The sequence below is a fragment of the Tupaia chinensis genome, unplaced genomic scaffold (genome assembly GCF_000334495.1).
Source record: "Tupaia chinensis unplaced genomic scaffold, TupChi_1.0 Scaffold000154_1, whole genome shotgun sequence".
Taxonomy (NCBI): Eukaryota; Metazoa; Chordata; class Mammalia; order Scandentia; family Tupaiidae; genus Tupaia; species Tupaia belangeri.
The window spans coordinates 4,154,852-4,178,208 of NW_006159625.1; the positions used below are offsets into that span (position 1 = coordinate 4,154,852).

The following is a 23,357-nucleotide window of genomic DNA, read 5'->3' on the forward strand; positions in this document are numbered from 1 at the left end:
TTGCGAGCAGGTTCTCGGAGAGACCGGGATAGGTAAGATAATTCTTTTACTCTTTTATTGAATACCATCTTTGTGGATGAAGTGGAGGTAAGACTATAAATGAGTTAATTGTGGGTTATTCTGTTTTTAAATGAAAATTTTAATATCTGGACATAAGTATATAGCAACTAGAAAATAGTCTATTACTAATGTAAGTTGAATATCTGCTGTCCCAAATGCTTGAGACCAGAAATGATTAGGATTTTGGAATATCTGCATATACATAATGAGGTATCTTATGGCAAAAAACCCATCTAATCATTATATTCACATATGTTTCTGCTTTAAAAACTCAGAGGCAGTTGAAATCATACTGTTTTTATATTTACCCCATTCAGTTTTTTAATTATGTGAAATTTTGACTACCTTTATATCATTCTTTCCTAATTTTTTTTTAGTAATTGTAATTAATGGGTCAGTAGCATGCACTGGCAGACAGTGCTACTTGGCAGTATAGCCGTATTGGAGGCCCAGTTTAAATTCCTGGCCCAATCTAAAAAACTGGGTGCTGTTGTATACACCTAACATCCTAGATACATAAGGTGTCAGGCAGGAGGGTTGTGAGTTCACATTAAGCATGGGCAACATACTCACATGTCTGAAAGAGCCAGGCATGGTGTGTGCTTCTAAGTTTTGTCATTTGGGGGCTGAGGCAGAGGATGGTAACAAGGAAAAAAGCCCTTAAATTGTGGTAAATGTGTTATTTAACTCAATTTTCCTGTTGATAGGATGGGATGCATTTTACTTCTGCCTAAAATTTCTAGGAATTGTGGGTAGGTGCTTGATTTCTGGTATTTTAGGGTCCTAGTTGTCAAATTATGTTTTAGGGACTGTTATGCGGGAAGCATCTCCAAAATATGAAAACCTATGAGTGAATTTAAAATTTGTTTGCACCAGAATAAACTCATATTTTTATTTCATTTTTTCCAAAACTTTTTGAAGTCCTTTGTATTTTACAGATATTCAAATAACAAAATCTAGATAACTTTTATTTTCTAAACATCTGTATAGGTATTCTGCCACCATGGTACCATAACTACAACAAGCTATATATGTTGTAGTTTTTTTTACTTTGTTACTTGTGTTTTGTAGTTAAAGAAAATATAATAGTTTTGTTCCTCTTACAGAGACTTTAGAAGGCAGCTTTCTATTGACACTAGACCTTTCAGACCGGCTTCCGAAGGGAATCCTAGCGATGATCCTGACCCTCTCCCAGCACATCGGCAGGCACTCGGAGAAAGGCTTTATCCTCGTGTACAGGCAATGCAACCAGTACGTTCTGAGCTTTAGCTATCTGTCACTGGATGTGATGTTTTTTGCTTTTGAATTAAAGTTGGCATAAAAAAAAATAGTTGGGGCCAGCAGGTGAGCGTGGTGGTTCAAGACACTGGATTCCCACATGGCCAATTGCAGTGTGAGTCCCACACCTGGCAGTTCGCTTTCTTGCTTTCCCTTTCTCTTTCTCTCTATCTCTCTCTGGTCCAATTAAAAAATAATAGCCAAAGGAATTAAATAGATAAATTCTTTTTTTAAAAAAAATTGTCAGCATCTGGTAAGCCCCATGGTTAAAGTACTATGTTTAGTTTTGTAGTAAGATGTAAGCTTAGGAAGGAATGAAGTAAGTTTATTGATTGAGGGTAACGGTAACTGTGTTTAGTTTTAGGTTTTTCCTCCACTTACCCTAGATTGGGATACTGTCCCCATTCTACTTAGCAAGTTCTTTGCAAATACTGAAGAAGTAATTGAGCATTGTATTTATTTGTGTCCTTATTTGCACAAATTGTTATTTTTTGATATAAACATAATTAAGCAAGCTGTAGCTAAAACACACTGCAAACAGTTTATTGCTGATAAATATTGCAGAAGATTTTTATTTTGACTATTCTGTCGAGGTTTCTTTAGTAAAATATGAAACACATAATCTTTTGTTTTTCTTATAATTATATGTTCTTATAGAAAAGGAATAATAAAAACAAATGCCAGTTGTATTTCTTTCAGCAAATCTTTATCTTTACATATAGGTATCTTTTTTCCCTTCCCTTCACTCCTCTCTTCCCTCCTTCTTTTTCTGCCCTAAATGTAAGAGATGTTTCTGGCTCTCTGATGAAGCAAAAAATAAGAAAATTGGTTGATATATGTTTACTTGCGGATATCGAAAGCTTAAAAAGAGCTTGTCATACAGACATACAGACCTTAATAAAACTGTGCTAATACATGCACTATTCATTCCCTGCAAAGTTCTCAATAAATTACTGTCCAGTTTCAAAACAGACCTTACTGGTTTGGAAGTTTTTGTGTTTATTATATAAGTTTCCTGTATGCCCTTCCCCCTATTTAAGCAAGAGATTGTAAATTTAAACAAAAGTTTTCACAGAGTATGTGAGTCATATTTGTTCATCATCTACAGGCATTTGCAAGTAAAATCACTGGCATGCTGTTGGAATTATCCCCAGCTCAGCTGCTGCTTCTCTTAGCAAGTGAAGATTCTCTGAGAGCAAGAGTGGATGAGGCCATGGAACTTATTATTGCACACGGACGGTAATGTATACAATTGGGAAGGCATGTCAGTTTAAACATCAGCTATTTTGTTTTCAGTATGTGGGTATAACAATATAAAGTTTATACCATAAAGTATAATACTTCACATGTTTGTAAGTGATATCTTAAAATCCATAATGAGAAAGCTGAGTTTCTCACATTTTCGAAGCATAGAATTTGATTAGCCACTTAGGTTCTAAAAGATCTCTTACGTAGCTGATAATTAAAAATTACTCGAAAGAAGTACACCTCAAATTTACCATCAGAATAGTCTTAATGCTATATTATCCCTCAAGGATTTTTGGAGGCTAGTCCCTGAATTCTTATCACAGACATGAAATATTTTTAGGCATCCTTGATTTCTCTCTCTTTTTTTTTTTTTTTAGCATGCCAGAGGGCACATATGTTCACCATAGAAAGACAGAAAGAGCACCCCACATTGGGGCATGTTAGCACTACCAGCCCTTCTCTTCCCATGTCTTTGTCCTGTCAAGATTTGGGCATGCACACATATGGCATCCAGCATGTTTTCTCAAGATGCCAGGGCTGGGATTTGAACACTATGGTTGACCATGTAGGATCTAGCTCCTTCAACCACCAGGCAATGGGCTGGCCCACTCCTGAGATCTTAAAAATTCATTCAAGTTTTTGCTTTCTATTCTGTCTTATACTTATGCTTGTTTCAATAAAGAATCTTAAAAAAGTACCACAAATTATTACCCTTGGGCCAAATCCATGGCATGGGAATTAGATCTCACATGGCTAACTGTGGTTTGAGTCATGAACCTGGTAGCTTAAGAAACACCAGGTACATGTGTATGTCCAAAATCCTAAAAGGAGAGAAAGATGAAAGAGAAGGAATTGCAAGTGACCATTCCCCATGGAGGGGAGGGAGTGCTTTCTCACTCCTCTGTCCCCTATGGTGAAAGAAACAAACAAACAAACAAACAAACAAACTTCCCTTTCCCAAGGTAATAAGTAAAAATGACAAAAGAAAGATATGCCATACATATTGAGTGACTTCTGTTCTGGGGCTACTCTAATAAGTAAAACCAGTTTGAAGGTTTTAAATGTTTATTATTTTAGATGGAAATTTCTTTTTTTCTTCCTACTCATGATTTTAAATGAAATTAGATAGATACAGTCCTAGAGATGTACTAGGAGGTAGGCTGAGTTCCTTCGAGAGCCTTTAAATGGTCCAAAACAAAGGCTATTGCTATCAGTTTATTTTCTTTGCTTAGTTATTACTATCTTTCTTCTCTGGGTCTTTATATACCGTTTCTTATTTCTCTGCCATCTCTGAGGCTATTAATGCTGGTATAGCTCAGCCCATTATAAAAAAAAGTTGAGAAGAATTTTTTTTTTTTTTTGAGAGATTTTCACTGTAGGGCGTGTGCGCTCGCCAGACAGACAGAGAGAGACATAGAGACAGAAAGCGAGAAATCACCCCCCAGGGGGGATGGTCACGCCGCAATCCCTTCTCCTCCATTCTCCTCTTGGGATCTTGGGCACGCACGCACACGCGCCCGGCGTGAGTTCTAAGCCACCGGGTCCGGGACACGAACCGCGGTCGACTACGTGGGAGTCCAGCGACATAGCCATTACGCTAACTGCTGGTTCCCGAGAAGAATATATTTTTGATGAAAAGATTTTAGTAAATATACATTGCTAATGTCATAGTGTTTTCTATTTAGTGCAAGAAAAATACAGTATTTACTGCTTTCACCTGGCTTTGTAAACAGTGAATTTTTTATTTATCAGTATTCTAGAACCATCAAATACATTAGATAATTTGATCTCCATTAGGATCGCTTTCTGAGCATTTTCTGTTCTTCCATGCTTTGTTTGATCTTAAGTTTCAGCATCCCTATGAAGACTATATTTATTTTATCTGAAGTCAAGTAGCCTTCAGCTCATTATTTTGAATTGTACTTGAAGATTCTACTAGTTTTCCTTAATGTGCATTATTGACTTCTTTGCTCCTATATTTGCATTAGGGCTAATAAATGCTCTGGATATTTATTAACTTCAAAATTTAAATTTGTTAGGGCCAGTAAGTGGCATGGTGGTTAAGGCACTTGATTCCCAGATGGCCAACCCTGGTTCAAGTCCCAGATCTGTGGCTTGCATTCTCACTTTTCCCCTTTCTCTCTGGCCAAAATTAAATAATAACTGCAACAATAATAATAGATAATAAAATAATTATTTAAAAATTTTAAATTATTTATACATTCTTATAAATTTTTAAGAGAATTTTTTTTTAATTTAACTTTATTTATTTAATTTACTTATTTAACCAGAGTGAGAGAGAAAGTGAGAAAGCAAACACCAGGTCTGGGACTAGAACTATGGTTGGCCATGTGGGAGTCCAGTGAGGTAACCACTATGCCATCTGCTGGGCCCCCAAATTGCTTTGGGGGGGAGAGGTTTTTGCTATAGGGTGCGTGCGCTCGCCAGACAGAGACATAGAGACAGAAAGCGAGAAATCACCCCCCGGGGGGGATGGTCACGCCGCAATCCCTTCTCCTCCATTCTCCTCTCGGGATCCTGGGCACGCACGCACACGTGCCCAGCGTGAGATTTAAGCCACCGGGTCCGAGACGCGAACCGCGGTCGACTACGTGGGAGTCCAGCGACATAGCCATTACACTAACTGCTGGTTCCAGCCCCTATTCTTATAAATGTATATCCAATACATGTTCTCTATAAGAAATTCTACAAATTTCAGTTATGTGAAATATGAAAGGTTTTTGTTTGTTTGTAGGGACAATGGAGCTGATAGTATCTTGGATCTTGGGTTATTAGACTCCTCAGAAAAGGTACAGGTAAGGAATGTTTTGTATTTGTTAATAATAAGCACTTAGAATTTATAAGGAAATTTAAGGGGGAGGGAAGCAGGAAACTCTTTTTATAAGTTCAACTGATGATAGCAGAGAAGGAGAAGCCAAGATATGTATTGAATCAAGTAATAACATTTAGTTAGGGTACAGTGTATCCCCACTCACTGGCTGCTTCATTTGAGCACAACCTGAATTAAGTTTTAATTTTAAAATGAAACTGGAAAGCAGAGAAAGGGACAGGCAGTATAACATCCTAGGACTCTTTCCTTAAGGAAGCAGCTGATGCTGAAAATGCAGAGAAAACATGACAAATCATGATATAGCAGTAAGAGAGGCTTTTTAAATGCATGATGAATTTAATTATATGTATTTCATTCGTAAGTTACCTGACAACTTCCAGTGCCAGTCAAGGTAGAGCAAACCCACTATAACCATACCTCTTTTACTGATTATAACTAAATACTCTGGGCAGAATGTAGAAAGGAATTACCTGAGATTCTGAAAAATAAATAGTAGCACACAGATTGGAAAGGGAAGTCAAAACTTGAGAAATAAACAGTATGACATCTTTTGAGGCAGGAAGGTTAAGCTGATTCTTGGTATGCCATCTTAGCTGAAAAATTGTTAACAAAATCTTTGAGAACTGAACTATAGAATAAACCACTGCCCAAGTCTCAGGCTATTCCAGGCAGTACATATGCAGGACAGACCCAAACAGTATTGTAAAGGCTTTGAAAACTTGATTGACAGTGACACCTCTGCACCAACAAGATGGGACTTTAAGTTTGAATCACCTAAGCAGACTGATTTGTCTAATTTTTTTTTTTCTCATTTTTTTAAGAGAATTTTGCTTTAGGGCATATGCATTTACTGGAGAGACAGAGACACAGAAAGCGAGAAATCACCTCCAAGGGGGATAGCCATACGGCAGTACCTTCTTCTCCAAGCTCCTCTCAGGATTTGGGTCACACACACATACGTGCCCAACATGTTTCAAGCCACCAGGTCCAGGACTCAAACTGCACTCAACCATGTGGGAGTCCAGTAACATAACCATTACGCCATCTGCTAGTCCCTTTATTATTATTATTATTATTTGTATTAATTTGTCTTTTCTACTTTTGCTGAGGGTATGTGTACTTGAGGGAGAAAAACAAAGAAGGAGGGAAAGTGAGAAAAGACCCTTCAGGGGTCATGTTCACGGCAATCCCTTTTCTTCCATTTCTCTTTTTGGGGTTTTGGACATACATGCACACACATGCATGTGTGTTTCTCATACCTCCAGGTCCCGGATTCAAACTGCATAGTCAGCCATGTTGGATTCAACTGTTTTAATCATCATTCTACCAGCTGACTCTGATATGTCTACTAAAGCCATAAAAAAAAGCATTCTCCATATCCTTATAGTAAGATCAAGAATTTAATATTATAATATTAAATGTTCAGGATACACTCTAAAATTACTCAACATACAAAGAACCAGGAAAGATCCATTTTTCAGTAGATAGCAACTATGAAATTTATCAAGTTGGAATTATCAAAGACTACCTGTGTTCTATGAGGTAAAGGTAAACATTAATGAATGGAAAGATAGATATTCTCAAGAGAGAAACAGAAACTTTGTAAGAGAATCAAGGGAAGAATTTAGAATTAAAAATAGAACATGTGAAAGGAAAAAATTCCCTAATGGGTCAGTACATGAATGAAGGTAACAGAGGACTGTGTTAACTTAGAGACAGGTGGAATTCTGAAGAACAGATAGATAAAAAGATTTAAAACAAATAAATAGTTTCAGGGACCTGTGGGACAGTATAAAAAAGATAGAAATTCATGTCATTGGAGCACTCAGGAAGAAGAGAAAGAAATTGTTATAGAAAAAGTATTTGAAGAAATAATGGCTAAAACTAAATTTGGTAAAAGACATAGATCAGCAGATTAAAGTTAAGTGAATTCCAAACAGGGTAAACTGAAAGAATATGTTCTATAATATTTCCAGACTCATTAATTACAATCAAATTGTGATAAAATAATAAATATAACATTTTTCAAAGCAGCTAACGAATGGTGTCTTACATATAGGGAAACAGAAACTCTAAAGACAGTGCATTTCTCACCAGAAACTATGGAGGCCATAAGACAATGGAACCTCATTATTAAAGTGCCAAAAGAATTGTTTAAATTCTTTCACCTTATATTTTGAATATATCTTTAGAATTTTTAGAATTGTCTGTCTAATAAAAATATACTCAAAGTATAAGGTGAAAGAATCTAAACTGAGTTTTACTAAGTGATTTTAATAATAGAAACATCAAAGACAGCATGTATAAGCTTTGTGTATCACTTCTGAAAAGGAAAAGGTTTACCTTTAGTACTGTCATACATGTACATTTAAATGTGAATATTGTTCTGCCTTCCTGACTTCACTTTGAATGATGTCAGAGAACCAGTTCATATGTATGGTTTTGTTTGTTTGTTTGTTTTTAATTTCTGATATTTTATGCTACTAGGAAAATCGAAAACGGCATGGCTCTAGTCGAAGTGTTGTAGACATGGACTTAGATGATACAGATGATGGTGATGACAACGCTCCTTTGTTTTACCAACCTGGAAAAAGAGGATTTTACACCCCAAGGCCTGGAAAAAACACAGAAGCTAGGTTGAATTGTTTCAGAAACATTGGCAGGTAAATAATTTTAATCTTATATTTGAATTCAGAAAAAAATTCGGTTTATGATATTTTTCTAAAATATATTAGTTTTTAAATTGTGTATATGTTCTACTTCATACCGGATAGAAATAAGACTAAAGAGTTCATCAAAATATTATATTATGTGTATGGGAAATTATATCTAGAGATTGTATCCAGAATTATTTTAAATATAAATCTGTTTTTATTTTTAGGATCCTTGGTCTATGTCTGCTACAGAATGAACTATGTCCTATTACATTGAATAGACATGTAATTAAAGTGTTGCTTGGTAGAAAAGTAAGTGATTTTGATAACCTAACTCTGTTTACAATTGCAAAACTATCTTTTGTTAAATCAAATGTTTGCACATTGTTTGTGGCACTCACTATTTTAAAGTATTATAGCCTTTCTAAATACTTTTTAAACATTTAATGACTTGTGAAAAGTCTCCATTTATGGGGAGGTGACATAGCAAAGTGTATACATGAGAATTTGGGAGTCTGACAGGCCTAGATCATGTAGCAGACAAATCCCATGACATATCTGGCATATTTCCCCAGTTTACTAAGTGGTAAAACAGTATAGTCCCTGGCAGACAAGTGCTCAGTACGTTTTTCCTGTGTTACTCACTGTTAGCAGTTGGTAGTAGAAGTAGAAGTATTCTTGTATTGTGGGCTGGCAGGTGGCCTAGTGGTTAAGGGCATTGGACTCCCACATGGCCGACTGAGGTTGAAGTCCCAGACCTGGTGGCTTTCTTTTCTTGCTTTCTCTCTTTCTCTTTCTTTCACTCTCACTCTGTCCCTTTCTAGTCAAATTAAAAAATAAATAAAGTTAAATCTTTTTTTTTAAAAAAAAGAGAAAAAGTAGCATTGTATTTTTTAAAAAATTTGCTTCAATATATTAAGTTGTTGCAAAGTCATGATGTATTTTTCTGTTTTTCTATGCAAAAATGCATTATGACTTTTCTGACGATCCAATATTTAAGATGTATTGGGTGGGGTAAAAAGGAATTTAAGAAAATTTAGCACCACAGGGATAAACTGAGTGACAGAATTTGCTTATTTAGGCATTTTGATAGTTAGCTTTTATGATGTAGGTCTTATGGAAAAAATCATTTCCTTTAAAATTAATTTATCAATATAATGCTAATCATGCAACTTTTGTCTTAAAAAGAAAACTGCCAGTGTTTCAAAGGATAATTACTTGACACAATATAATGAACTACTACACAGTATTTTCCAAAGATGCACATAATATATCTGCCATAAATTAACACTGTTGAAGCTGTAGTCTAATGATTTTCATAAGTCACACCTACTAAATGTTCTTTCCTATGACTGTAGGCATATACATTTTTCCCTTTCTAACTAATTCTATTGAATTCTTAAAAGTGTGCTAAAACAATTCCTGTGTAAAGAAAAAATAGATTCAGAGGTCAGCAGCATAGAAATTTTGATATATTGAGTATTTTAAAAGATTTAATGAACAGCTTTTAAAATCAAGTAGATGCAAGTTTAATTTAACAATGTGACTTTGGGCGTGCTATTTAATTATTTTGAGATCTGATTTATCATTTGATATGATGATTTTTATTTTATGATTATTGTCAAGGGTAAATAAAATGTATATTTCATCCAGTCAGCTATTTGCATAATCATTGTTCAACAAGTAGTGCTGGTTTTTGCAAGTAAATTATTTCTTGAACTTAAACTGTTAAGTTATTGGCTTTAAATTTTTTCAAAATACAGCATTTTTCATACTTTGAAAATTAAATGTATTGTCAAAGTTTTACCTTTTTAAGGCAGTTAAAAATGTTTATTGGGAAATTATTCTTTATCGGTATATCTTCAAATTAGATAAAATTTGTTACAGATTTTAACTTGCTAATGAATTGAGTGGAGATGTTACTTTTTTTCATAATTGAGTTTTCTATGATTACTTTCTTAGGTCAATTGGCATGATTTTGCTTTTTTTGATCCTGTAATGTATGAAAGTTTGCGGCAACTAATTCTGGCTTCTCAGAGTTCAGATGCTGATGCTGTTTTCTCAGCAATGGATTTGGCATTTGCAATTGACCTGTGTAAAGAAGAGGGTGGAGGACAGGTAAAGCAAATACACAATTATCTGATTCTGGCAAGAAGATGTCGTTGACCTGTTATGCTTGTCTGCTATAGAAATTGCTTAATTGGGGATGGAGAAAGAGATGTGCATGTGTACACAGAAAGAGAAATAGACACGGTTGGAGAGGAACAGAGAGATGAATCAAGGATTAGTGAGTCAGACTGACAGGTAGAAGGGCTTTTTGTGTTTAGCCTTAAATTTGTATCTCTTAGATATTTGTCAAATAAAGAATTGTGTTTAACATTGAGTTTAAAATTTCAGGAAGTAGTTTTATGAACTGTTAACTTACTAGTACTTTGACAAAATTGCCGTTAATGGCACTGCTAACTTTTCACAGGTTGAACTCATTCCCAATGGTGTAAATATACCAGTCACTCCTCAGAATGTGTATGAGTATGTGCGGAAATATGCAGAGCACAGAATGTTGGTAGTTGCAGAACAGCCACTACACGTAAGTGCTTTCTAGAAAGTGTAATGTGATATGATGAGACTATTTGTATCATTATTTGTGGTGAACTAGTTCAACATACTCGGCTTATTTATGAAAGGTAAAAATTTTCAAACCAAAGTGAATATTATTAAACATAAATTTAAGAATCCAGGTCACAGTACCAGCAGTTGGTGTAATGGCTATGTTGCTGTATTCCCATGTCGTCGACCACGGTTTGAGGCCCAGACTCAGTGGCTTAAACTCACGCTGAGTGCGTGTGTGTGCATGCCCAAGATCCTGAGAGGAGAATGGAGAAGGGATTGAGGTGTGGCCATCCCCCCCGGGCGGATGATTTCTCACTCTCTGTCTCTGTCTTTCTAGCGAATGCACACGCCCTATAGCAAAGACCTCTTTTAAAAAATTAAGTAAATAAATATAGAATCCAGGTCAGATTATTTGGAAAACCCATGTTGTCATCAGAAAGTAGCTTTGGTAGACAAAAGTTTGGAAAGGGTGCTTATGGGGCTGGAGTGCTAGATGGACTCACAGGATTCAGAGGTAGTTGTACTTAAAGTGTGTTTTAGCAAAAGAGCTTACAATAAGATCAGCAGCACACCCCCCACACCATTTCTGTCTTAAATTTTAAGTCACACTTTTGCACAGTTAGTCTAGGCAAACTGAAAAACCAGAATTGATTATCCCAAGCTTCAGAAGAATTTTATCAATTAGTAATTTAGGAAACATTGCAAAAACCAAGTTCTTAAACAACCAGCCACGGGACAGGTTCTTGCCCCTCTAAGGTACATCAGGCTTGCTATGGTGACTCTTTCTCCTTCCAGGCTGGAATGTTATGAAGATATAGGACCAATGATGTGAAATGTTTCTGAGCCTTGTGTTAGAATAATAGTGCAGGCTCTGGAGTCATACTGTCGAGAATTCAAATTATGGCTTTATCATCTTTTGGCAATACAATATTAGCAAATTAAATTCTTTGTGCCTTGGTTCTCTCCTCTATAATAATAATAAAAGGTACTTAGAACAGTTTCTGGCACATTGATAATTTCTCAATATGTTTTTGGATTTGGGATTTGTGTGTGGGAAACTTGTCATTATCATAGTGGAATTTCCAGGATGTTGACAGGATAGTATTTTGAAAGATTGAAGCTATTACTTATTTAATGTCAAGTCTGTTTGTTATTACATACTTTTGATTACTTAGGGTAGCTTACTAGAATGTGATACTATTACTACACTTTTTTTTTAGGTTTTTTTTTTTTCCTTAGGTTTTTTTTTTTTTTTTTTTTTAGGTTTTTTTAGTTTTTTTCCATAGGGCCCATGTGCTTGCCAGAGACAGTGAGAGGGAAAGTGAGAAATCACCCTGGGGGTATAGCCATGCCAGAATCCATTCTCCTGGGATTTTGCACACATACTTGCCCGGAGTAATTTTCAAGCCTCCAGGTCCAGGACTCAAACTATGGTCGGTTATGTGGGAGTCCAGCATCTTAACCATCATGCCACCTGCTGGCCCCTTACTTTCTTTCTCTCTAAATGCCAGAGGGCATGTGTGCATGCCAGAGAGGGAGAAATGACCCTCTCCACCCTCAATGGAATATAGTCATATCACAGTCCCTTCTCCATTTCTCTGTGCTGTCTGGATTTGGGGCATGCATGCCCATGTATCTGATGTGTTTTTCAGGGTATTGAGACCAAGACACTGACCATGGTCAGTCTTGTGTGATCCCAGTTCCCTTAACCACTAGGCTACAGAGCCTACTCCTACTTCACTTTTGAATTTGTATTCTGTTAACTATGCCCCCCTTTTTCTTTCTAATCTGTTAATAAAAAATTTAAAATACAAACCTTATTTTTTCTGTTTTAAAATGGGAACTACCATTCTTAGAGAAGGCTAATAAAATTAGATATTGGGCTTTAAATGTACAAATAAATGTGACATGGATAATAAAGTACTAATTGTAATTAAAAGTATAATTTTTAAAATTTTCTAGGCAATGAGGAAAGGTCTACTAGATGTGCTTCCAAAAAATTCATTAGAAGATTTAACAGCAGAAGATTTTAGGCTTTTGGTAAATGGTTGTGGTGAAGTTAATGTGCAAATGCTGATCAGTTTTACCTCTTTCAATGATGAATCAGGTAGGAAATCTTTTTAAATGTATTTAAGGTAAACTATATGGGTAGTTTTGATAAGTTGGCATTCTCTGAGTTTCTGGTTTGTAGACCTATTTATAGGGTTTGGGCAATGTGTATTTCTCAAGAATTTTTTAAAAATTTGCATTATTTTTAAAGATGGTTAAACTAAATGTTCTGATGGCTTAGCATTAGGTTATTCTTAAATCTTTTATTGCTTAATTGTTGTGGGTTTTAAAGAATAAATAGTTTGGTATGAATACAAGTAAAAATTGGTGTGCAACTGTAGAAATGATTTATATATACTGATTAAGAAAAAGCAATCCTTGTGATACTGACTCTTGATCCATGACTCTTAAATTCTTTAATTAAATCATTTGATTGCATGATGTTTGTTTTGCACAGTAGGGTCCAAATCACACTAATAAAGACATAGTACACAAATACGTGAGGAATCTAGACAGCATAAAGAGAGGTAGTGATGATCACTGCAGAATAACAAATACATCCAGTGTTTTGTTTGGTACAATTCTTTTGGAAGTCCTTAAGGCTAAGCATAGACATTTTAGCTCTGATTAAAAACTAAAATAAAAATACTAGAAGTTAATAAAACTATGAAACAATTATACCTATAGTCCAAGATTATTAGGTACATAAAGGTACCAGTTTTTCTTCTTTGTCTTTCCTATTTTTGAAGCAATTTTAGCCAAATTATAGTAAGTCATACTTGGTTAATTTGTTTTTCCTTCATGTGTGGGAATGTATAGGTTGTTGTATAATAGTTTTTGTACTTTGTGTGTGTGTGCTATTTTTAACGTAGGTTTCAATACTTTAAAGAATTTGTCTTTTTTTTTTTTAAAGAGAGAGATTTTTGCTATAGGGCATGTGCAGTCACCAAAGAGACAGAAAGTGAGAAATCACCCACCAGGGAGCTTGGCCATGCAGCAGTTCCTTCTCCATTCTCCTCTAAAGCAATCCTTGTGATACTGACTCTTGATCCATGACTCTTAAATTCTTTAATTAAATCATTTGATTGCATGATGTTTGTTTTGCACAGTAGGGTCCAAATCACACTAATAAAGACATAGTACACAAATACGTGAGGAATCTAGACAGCATAAAGAGAGGTAGTGATGATCACTGCAGAATAACAAATACATCCAGTGTTTTGTTTGGTACAATTCTTTTGGAAGTCCTTAAGGCTAAGCATAGACATTTTAGCTCTGATTAAAAACTAAAATAAAAATACTAGAAGTTAATAAAACTATGAAACAATTATACCTATAGTCCAAGATTATTAGGTACATAAAGGTACCAGTTTTTCTTCTTTGTCTTTCCTATTTTTGAAGCAATTTTAGCCAAATTATAGTAAGTCATACTTGGTTAATTTGTTTTTCCTTCATGTGTGGGAATGTATAGGTTGTTGTATAATAGTTTTTGTACTTTGTGTGTGTGTGCTATTTTTAACGTAGGTTTCAATACTTTAAAGAATTTGTCTTTTTTTTTTTTAAAGAGAGAGATTTTTGCTATAGGGCATGTGCAGTCACCAAAGAGACAGAAAGTGAGAAATCACCCACCAGGGAGCTTGGCCATGCAGCAGTTCCTTCTCCATTCTCCTCTCGGGATTTTGGGCATGCATGCATATACGCCCGGTGTGAGTTTCAAGTCCCTGGGTTTGGGCCTTGAGCTTCATTGGCCACGTGAGAGTCCCGCCACCATACCACCTGCCAGCCCCCAAAATCTGTCTTATTAACAAAAACAAATTGAGAAGGAAAAACAAAAGACCCAAAAAAAAAGTGCCTATAGAGTTTTGCTACTCCCAGTATGAGCCTCAGATCAACAGCTTAGCTATCATTTGGAAACTTTTTATATATGCAGAATCTCTGGTGTTCCCTCTTCACATTCTCCGGACTCAGTGGACAAATGATCATCTGCATTTTTAAGAGATCCTGTGTGACTTATAAACTCATAATTTGAGAAGTACTGGCTTAAGTACTTCTCATGAGAAGAATCGTGATTTATAGATGGGATTAAAGTATTGTGTTATCAACTTTGAGGCTGGTGGTATATTTTGGTCATCTTGAGTCAGGGCTACATGTTATGCAAATATTCCTAATTTTCTGTATTAGGTATTAGACCCCAATTTTAAGTGACTTTGTATCTGTTTTTCTTTCAAAAAAATTTTTTTTGAAGGGATAAGCAGCTGGTATAATGGTTATACTGTTGGACTCCCACATGGCTGACCATGATTCAAGTCCTGAACCTGGAGGCTTGAAACTCAGGCCAACCGCATGTGCATGCATGCCCAAAATACCGAGAGGAGAATGGAAGAGAAGGGATTGCTATGTGGCCAGTACCCCTGGCAGGGGTCAGGGGGTGATTTCTCACTTTTTGTCTTGCTGTCTCTCTGGAGAACACACACCTCCTGTTAAAAAAACTCATTTTTTTTTTTTTTAAAGAGACAGACAGGCAGACATACTCCCAAAAGGGTTTTCAAGCCATGATCCACCACCTCTAGTCTCAGCTGAGTTGGATCACAGGCATATATATATATATATTGGGTTGTCAGGAAAGTCATGACACATTTTTACATAAAAATTAAACAAACAAACAAACAAAAACACCAGAAAAATACTTCATGATTTTCCCGATGACCTTGTGGTTATGTGTTTGACATGCTCAGGAAGATCTCGACACAAATCTAGGACCTTTCTGGGTCCAGTTGTATTATTGCTGCACTACCTCCTGGCTCCTTTATCTATTTACTATACGAAATTTAGCAATATTAGAGAGATAATGACTGATACAATATATTGAATTTATGTTGTTCATTAGGAGAAAATGCTGAGAAGCTCTTGCAGTTCAAGCGTTGGTTCTGGTCAATTGTAGAGAAGATGAGCATGACAGAACGACAAGATCTTGTAAGTTAAAAGTTACATAAAATTTGCAGAAGGAAATATAACATTTTAAAATACATGTTTAATATAGCCTTTATCTGACATAACAAATCCTGTTTACTTTTGGTTTCTATTTCCATAAAACACTTTTCATTCTTTTATTTTCTGTCAATAAGTCATTACTACTGAAGTAAGATTTTTTATGAAGTATACAGTTTGTCTTTTCTTTTCAATCTATTCCACGAGTATGTATCTAACCTATCTACATTCAACTGATGAGGATTTTCTCTTATCATTTCATATTTTCTAATTTTGTATTTCACTTATTCCTTCTTGTTTATCTTTGTGATTTGATGATTTTCTTTCTCACTTGATATATTCTCAGTGAGTTTTATACTTTCATGTGCTTTGTTTATGATGGTAGTTATCCTTTTGCTTCCAGATGTTGCACTCCCTTAAGCATTTCTTGTAAAGCTGGTCTTGTGGAGACAAATTACCTCAGATTTTGCTTGTCTGGGAAAGACTTAATTTTTCCTTCACTTCTGAAGGACAGCTTTGCTGGATAAAGTATTCTTGGCTGGCAGTTGTTTTCTTTTAATACTTTGAATATATCATACCATTCTCTTCTAGCTTGTAAGGTCTCTACTGAGAAATCTGCTGCTAATCTAATGGGAATTCCCTTATATGTGACTTGTCTCTTTTCTCTTGCTGCTTTTCAAATTCTCTTTGTGTCTTGGGGACCCAGCAGTTAGCGTAATGGTTATGTCGCTGGACTCCCACGTAGTCGACCGCGGTTCGCATCCCGGACCTGGTGGCTTAAAACTCACGCCGGGCGCGTGTGCGTGCGTGCCCAAGATCCCGAGAGGAGAATGGAGGAGAAGGGATTGCGGCGTGACCATCCCCCTGGGGGGGTGATTTCTCACTTTCTGACTCTATGTCTCTCTCTGTCTGTCTGGCGAGCGCACGCACCCTACAGTGAAAATCTCTCCAAAAAAAAAAAAATTCTCTCTTTGTCTTGACATTTGACAGCTTCACTATAATGTGCCTTGGAGAGTCTTTTGGGTTTAGTCTTTTTGGGGGCCTTTGAGCTTCCTGAGTCTGGATGTGCGTCCGTCTCCTGAGACTTGTGAAGTTTTCAGCTGTTATTTCATGAGATAACTTTTTCTGTCTCTTATCCTTCCGGAACTCCCATAACACGAATATTTGTTCATTTAATACTGTCCCATATGTCCTGTATTCTTTTTTCTGTTTTTCTCTATGACTGGATTGATTAGTTCAAATGACTTGTCTTCAAGTTTGGAAATTCTTTCCTCTGCTTGATAAAGTCCATTGTTAAAGCTCCCAATTGTATATGGTATTTCTTTCTTTGGCTCCTTCTGTTCCAAGATTTCTTCTTGTTCCTTTTTAATGACCTCTGCTACTTTGTGGACTGATTATTTCAGATCACGTAATGATTTCATTAATTCATTGAATTGCCTATCACTACTTTCTTGTATCTCATTGAGTTTCCTTATAATAAAAATGCAGAATTCCTTTTTAGACATTTCACAGATTTCTTGCATTGTGGGGTATGTTGCTGGAGTATTATTGTATTGCTTTGGGAGTGTCATTCTAGCTTGTTTTTTCAGGTATCTTGCTTGTATCCCTATATTGATATTTGTTGATCTCGTGAATAGCTGTCTGTACCAGTTTTATAGAGTGGTTTTCCAGGTGAAAAGACTTTCTCCAGTAGTTGTGTCCTAGGATGCCAGTTGAATAGACTAGGTAGGCTTTGGATCTAACTAGGCAAAGTGGTATAGTAGTATCTTCACATGTAATCGGTATCAGTGATTACTAAAAGTGATACAGTGGCCTTGGAACGTGACAGGGTGGGGCTTCTCAAGCAGCACAATTGCGTCCACAGTCACTCTCCCAACCTGATTCTTGAAGATGCAGAGGGTTAGGCCCTCTCTGAAACTGAGCTGTGAAAAGGGTTGCTCACTCTGCCACTCCCATGGGACATTACAAGCATGTGAGGTAGGTAAGGCTGCTTCAGTAGCTCCTGGTGCTAGTGGTTTTAGGAGAGGGTGTTTGCCCAGTTGCTCCTCACAATGCAGGTGGATATGGTCACAGGACAGCTTTGTACAGCCACAGCCTGTGTGGCGGATGGTACAACAAAGACTGGACTTCTCCCGTGTGGTAATTCAGCAATGTGGGCAACCCTTGGTCACTTCCTAAATAGGGCTCAGGGCCTTGAAGGCCATAGAATTCCTCCGTGGTAAAATTCAGGTGTTGAAGGTATCAATGGTACTGCTGAAGGTTTCTTGCTTATTCTTTCCCCAGCACAAGAAGTCCCTTCTAGTTCTAGTTGATCTTGACTAGATCTATAGGGCAAGAGATACTGAACACTTCGCTACCCTCTCTACAAAGCCTTCCTGAGTCTCTGTGCTCTGCAGTGTCTCTACCACACTCACACTGCACTCCAACACTCTCCCTTGAACACAGCAATGAATATCAGTTGCTTATTCTTTTTTTTTTTTTTTTTGGTCCTTTTACTTTGAGAGGGAAGTACATTAGGCACTTCTAGTAGCCATCTTGTCGAAGTTTTTACAAAAGGAAGTATTTTGAACCTGAAGCGTTCTGTAAGTCAGACTACTGGAAAGATCCCAATTTGTATGTCAACAGTCTTCTATGACGTGAGTTAGAAAAGTGATTTCACATCCAGATTCCAACTCTGGGACAAGAAGAGTCCAGGGCGGACTGTGCTAAGGACCTGGCTCGCAGCCGCCCACAGTAGGAGGTCTGACCATGCTCTCACCTCCTACCAGCTAAATCCCTTTCTGTAGAATTTTAGATGAGGGTTTTCACAGAACTAAGCTTTAAGAAATTACAATTAGCTTGTTTGAATTTTCTGCTCACTTTGGAAAGTTGAAGTACCTTACTATTTAGGTGTGTACTCTAAGTGCATTAGATTAAAAAAGCTTTTCCTTATGAGACAGATAATATCTTACTGTCACTGAAGAATGTGAAGTATGTTAGGGATGAAATGAATATTTTAGGGAAGCATATCCTAGGTTATTTAAGTAAAAAAGTAAAGTAGAAGTTAACATTTATTAAACAATTTGTTTATAAAAAATGTTGTACAGAATAGATGTATAATAAAACCAACCCAGTGTTAAATGGCTTATTGCATGAATTGTATTGTACAGCAGATGTTCCCCAACACTTAATTACTATTATAAAATTATCCTATATTACATTGTAGCACTGATAATATTGCATTATTATAATCTTTGTGAATTTTGAAGCTTGGACCATAACTTTTGTTTGGATACCTTGTTCCTTTTTTCAATTAATAGATATCTTTTGGAATTTAGTTGCGGAAAGGTTTTAGAAACCATTTGGTCCAATAGCCTCATGTGACAGAAGAGAAAACTGAGGCGAGGCCCTGAGAGGGAGAGGAACTTTTTTTTATAGCAAAATGTGACATACTTTGCTCTTTTAGTCAGAAAATACCACCCTGCCCTTCCCCTTTAAATCAATTTCACAGAAGTAGGATTGAACACTTTCTTTTCAGTACAAAAAATTAAATTTAAAAGCCAATTCAAAATAATACTTCCTGGGAACCAGCAGTTAGCGTAATGGCTATGTTGCTGGACTCCCATGTAGTCGACCGCAGTTCACTTCCCAGAGCCGGTGGCTTAAAACTCATGCCGGGCGCATGTGCGTGCGTGCCCAAGATCCCGAGAGGAGAATGGAGGAGAAAGGATTGCGGCATGACCATCCCCCCTGGGGGGTGATTTCTCGCTTTCTGTCTCTATGTCTCTCTCTGTCTGTCTGGTGAGCGCACACGCCCTATAGTGAAAATCTCTCCAAAAAAAAATAAGGAAGTATTTTGAACCTGAAGCGTTCTGTAAGTCAGACTACTGGAAAGATCCCAATTTGTATGTCAACAGTCTTCTATGACGTGAGTTAGAAAAGTGATTTCACATCCAGATTCCAACTCTGGGACAAGAAGAGTCCAGGGCGGACTGTGCTAAGGACCTGGCTCGCAGCCGCCCACAGTAGGAGGTCTGACCATGCTCTCACCTCCTACCAGCTAAATCCCTTTCTGTAGAATTTTAGATGAGGGTTTTCACAGAACTAAGCTTTAAGAAATTACAATTAGCTTGTTTGAATTTTCTGCTCACTTTGGAAAGTTGAAGTACCTTACTATTTAGGTGTGTACTCTAAGTGCATTAGATTAAAAAAGCTTTTCCTTATGAGACAGATAATATCTTACTGTCACTGAAGAATGTGAAGTATGTTAGGGATGAAATGAATATTTTAGGGAAGCATATCCTAGGTTATTTAAGTAAAAAAGTAAAGTAGAAGTTAACATTTATTAAACAATTTGTTTATAAAAAATGTTGTACAGAATAGATGTATAATAAAACCAACCCAGTGTTAAATGGCTTATTGCATGAATTGTATTGTACAGCAGATGTTCCCCAACACTTAATTACTATTATAAAATTATCCTATATTACATTGTAGCACTGATAATATTGCATTATTATAATCTTTGTGAATTTTGAAGCTTGGACCATAACTTTTGTTTGGATACCTTGTTCCTTTTTTCAATTAATAGATATCTTTTGGAATTTAGTTGCGGAAAGGTTTTAGAAACCATTTGGTCCAATAGCCTCATGTGACAGAAGAGAAAACTGAGGCGAGGCCCTGAGAGGGAGAGGAACTTTTTTTTATAGCAAAATGTGACATACTTTGCTCTTTTAGTCAGAAAATACCACCCTGCCCTTCCCCTTTAAATCAATTTCACAGAAGTAGGATTGAACACTTTCTTTTCAGTACAAAAAATTAAATTTAAAAGCCAATTCAAAATAATACTTCCTGGGAACCAGCAGTTAGCGTAATGGCTATGTTGCTGGACTCCCATGTAGTCGACCGCAGTTCACTTCCCAGAGCCGGTGGCTTAAAACTCATGCCGGGCGCATGTGCGTGCGTGCCCAAGATCCCGAGAGGAGAATGGAGGAGAAAGGATTGCGGCATGACCATCCCCCCTGGGGGGTGATTTCTCGCTTTCTGTCTCTATGTCTCTCTCTGTCTGTCTGGTGAGCGCACACGCCCTATAGTGAAAATCTCTCCAAAAAAAAATAATAATACTTCCTTACTTTTTTTTTCTTTTTTTCCTTAATATTTTTCCTTTATTCATGATAGAACACATGTAGGGGGTGGGGAGAAGAGGGAGAAAGGAGTACCCTCTATAGGACTGGTCACATGGCTGCAAGTCTCCTTTTTTCAGCCTTCCAGTCATTTGGATCCTGAGCACTTGTGAGTGCTCTTGTGGACTGGGCCAAGGATTTGAATGAACCATGGTCATTGAATAGGATCTGTGGCTTTTCATAAGTAGTTCATAACATAAGTAGTGCTGTTACATGGAGCTGACCCCTCTTGTGGGGTTTTAACATAAACACGGATGGGGCTCTGTATATATTGCCAAACCAAAATTTTAACTATTCTATTCCTGTTTAGGTTTACTTTTGGACATCAAGCCCATCATTACCAGCCAGTGAAGAAGGATTTCAGCCTATGCCCTCAATCACAATAAGACCACCTGATGACCAACATCTTCCTACTGCAAATACTTGTATTTCTCGACTTTATGTACCACTCTATTCTTCTAAACAGATTCTCAAACAGAAATTGCTACTCGCCATTAAGACCAAGAATTTTGGTTTTGTGTAGAGTATAAAAAGTGTGTATTGCTGTGTAATATTACTAGCTAATTTTGTAGATTTTTTTCCATTTGTCTATAAAAGTTTATGGAAGTTAATGCTGTCATACCTCCCTGGTGGTTCCTTAAAGAGATTAAAAGCAAACATTCCTTGCTCAGTTTGTCACTTAAAGGCCTGAGGAACACTAGCAACATTTGGCTATAATGTTTGCTAGTCAACAACTTCTGGGTCTAACCCCAGCCAAAGATGACAGCCGAACAACATAATTTACACTGTGATTTATCTTTTTGCTGAGGGGGAAAATGTAAAATGTTCTGAAAATTCACTGCTGCCTTTGTGGAAAGTGTTTCAGCAAAGGTTCTTGTATAGAGGGAATAGGGAATTTCAAAATAAAAAATTAAGTATGTTCTGTGTTTTCATTTTAACTTTTTTTATGGTGTTTAATTTGTGGTTGGCTGCAATCATGTATCATATATATGGAACTTGTAAAAAAGTTCTTGACATTCAAATCTTAGAGAGGAAATCACTTTTACCTATAAAAACCACTTGGAATGCGGTTTATTTGGGCTGCATTGAGCTCTAGGTTATTAAATGATGTCACTAATATTTTGCATGGAATTTGTTTATTTGAGTGAGGGCACTTTTTGTACATATCATGGGGCCAATGCACAATACTTTATCACAATCAACCTCTTTTCTCTCTTTGTATCCCTATTTCAGTGCGCAGTCAGTCAGGAAGTTACTGCACTTCAGTTCTAACTAGACATTTGTACTAAGCTATTTCAGTTATGTAAACTCAGCCTGGGCACTTTCTGATAACTGTAAAATGTTTTATAAGATCATGATTATTGAAGATACATTTTGGAAAATTTTAAATGTTCGTGAGCAGCTTAACTACTTTTGTATCTAGCCTTTTTTAAGTATCTTGTTACATTTACTTTTTTAAATAAATTACAGAAGAAATGTTAAGTAATACTGAAGAAACAATAGTTTTTATTTATGTAGTTGTACATTTTTAGACTAAAGGAAATACACCCACATGGATTTGTGCATTAAAATTTTGATTTAAAGAACTGAAAAATTTATATACACATGGACTATATGAAACAGAAGAAAACCAGTCCACATTTTACAGTTAGCAGAGAATCCTGATTGGCACTGGCCAGGCCACTGTTTTCTTTTTATAAATGGGAGAAGTGAGTGTGATCCTTACTTGGCATAAAAAGTTAACTTATTTATAATTAATAATTAAGTAGTAAGTTCTTTTCTGATGATCCATTAATTATGTAGCCCAGGACCAATATCCCTAAATTCTTACAGATTTTAGTACCTTTATTCAATGGCATAATAAGGAACACTGTTTTCTTCACTAAGTCTTTAGTAAAGTTACTAAAATCACTTTACATACTTAGTGAAGAGCCTTTAATGAGTCACTTATTAAAAAATGATAAGAGAAATTCTCTGGAATCTCTCCTACCTTTCAGTTCCTTTATAGGACTTCTGGCCTTGGATGGTTTTCATTCAAGGGCCCTAGGCTTTTATTATATAACTTCCTTTAAAAGATTGAACACAAGATGTTCTCAGCCCTGTTGGCACTAAAAATATTTAAAACTGAATGATAGTCGTGAAACTCATTGTATTACTTAAACGTATACAACACGCTGTATTAGATTGTGTAATTAGCCAAAGGTTATTTTACAAAGTGAGACATTTTATGTCTAAATGCTATTTCTGAATAAATGAAATAGTAATTGCATTAAGAGCTGATTAGCATCAATGTGTTTAAAAATATAAAATTTATATATCACCTTAACCTCTGTATGCACATGATAAGACTGATAAAATATTAAATGAGAACAAACTAGATATGATTAGGACATTGAAACCCTAATTGTGAACTTATTTTTAATAGTTATTCAAAGAATGACAATATTTAAAATAATG

General features: G+C 36.2%; 1 protein-coding gene across 4 annotated transcripts in view; it reads left to right on the forward strand.

The window, feature by feature from the left end:
- UBR5 (ubiquitin protein ligase E3 component n-recognin 5) overlaps positions 1-21,838 on the forward strand; it is a gene marked incomplete in the record, with an annotated part of 156,005 nt that extends 134,167 nt beyond the window's left edge. For all 4 annotated transcript variants that reach the window (XM_014586650.1, XM_014586652.1, XM_014586651.1 and 1 more), the window contains 11 exon segments: positions 1-32; positions 1,167-1,311; positions 2,447-2,577; positions 5,342-5,402; positions 7,925-8,100; positions 8,319-8,403; positions 10,054-10,209; positions 10,565-10,678; positions 12,664-12,808; positions 15,638-15,723; positions 21,211-21,838. In XM_014586650.1, the coding sequence (XP_014442136.1) occupies positions 1-32; positions 1,167-1,311; positions 2,447-2,577; positions 5,342-5,402; positions 7,925-8,100; positions 8,319-8,403; positions 10,054-10,209; positions 10,565-10,678; positions 12,664-12,808; positions 15,638-15,723; positions 21,211-21,423 (1,344 nt within the window).
- Positions 21,839-23,357: the final 1,519 nt, after the last annotated feature.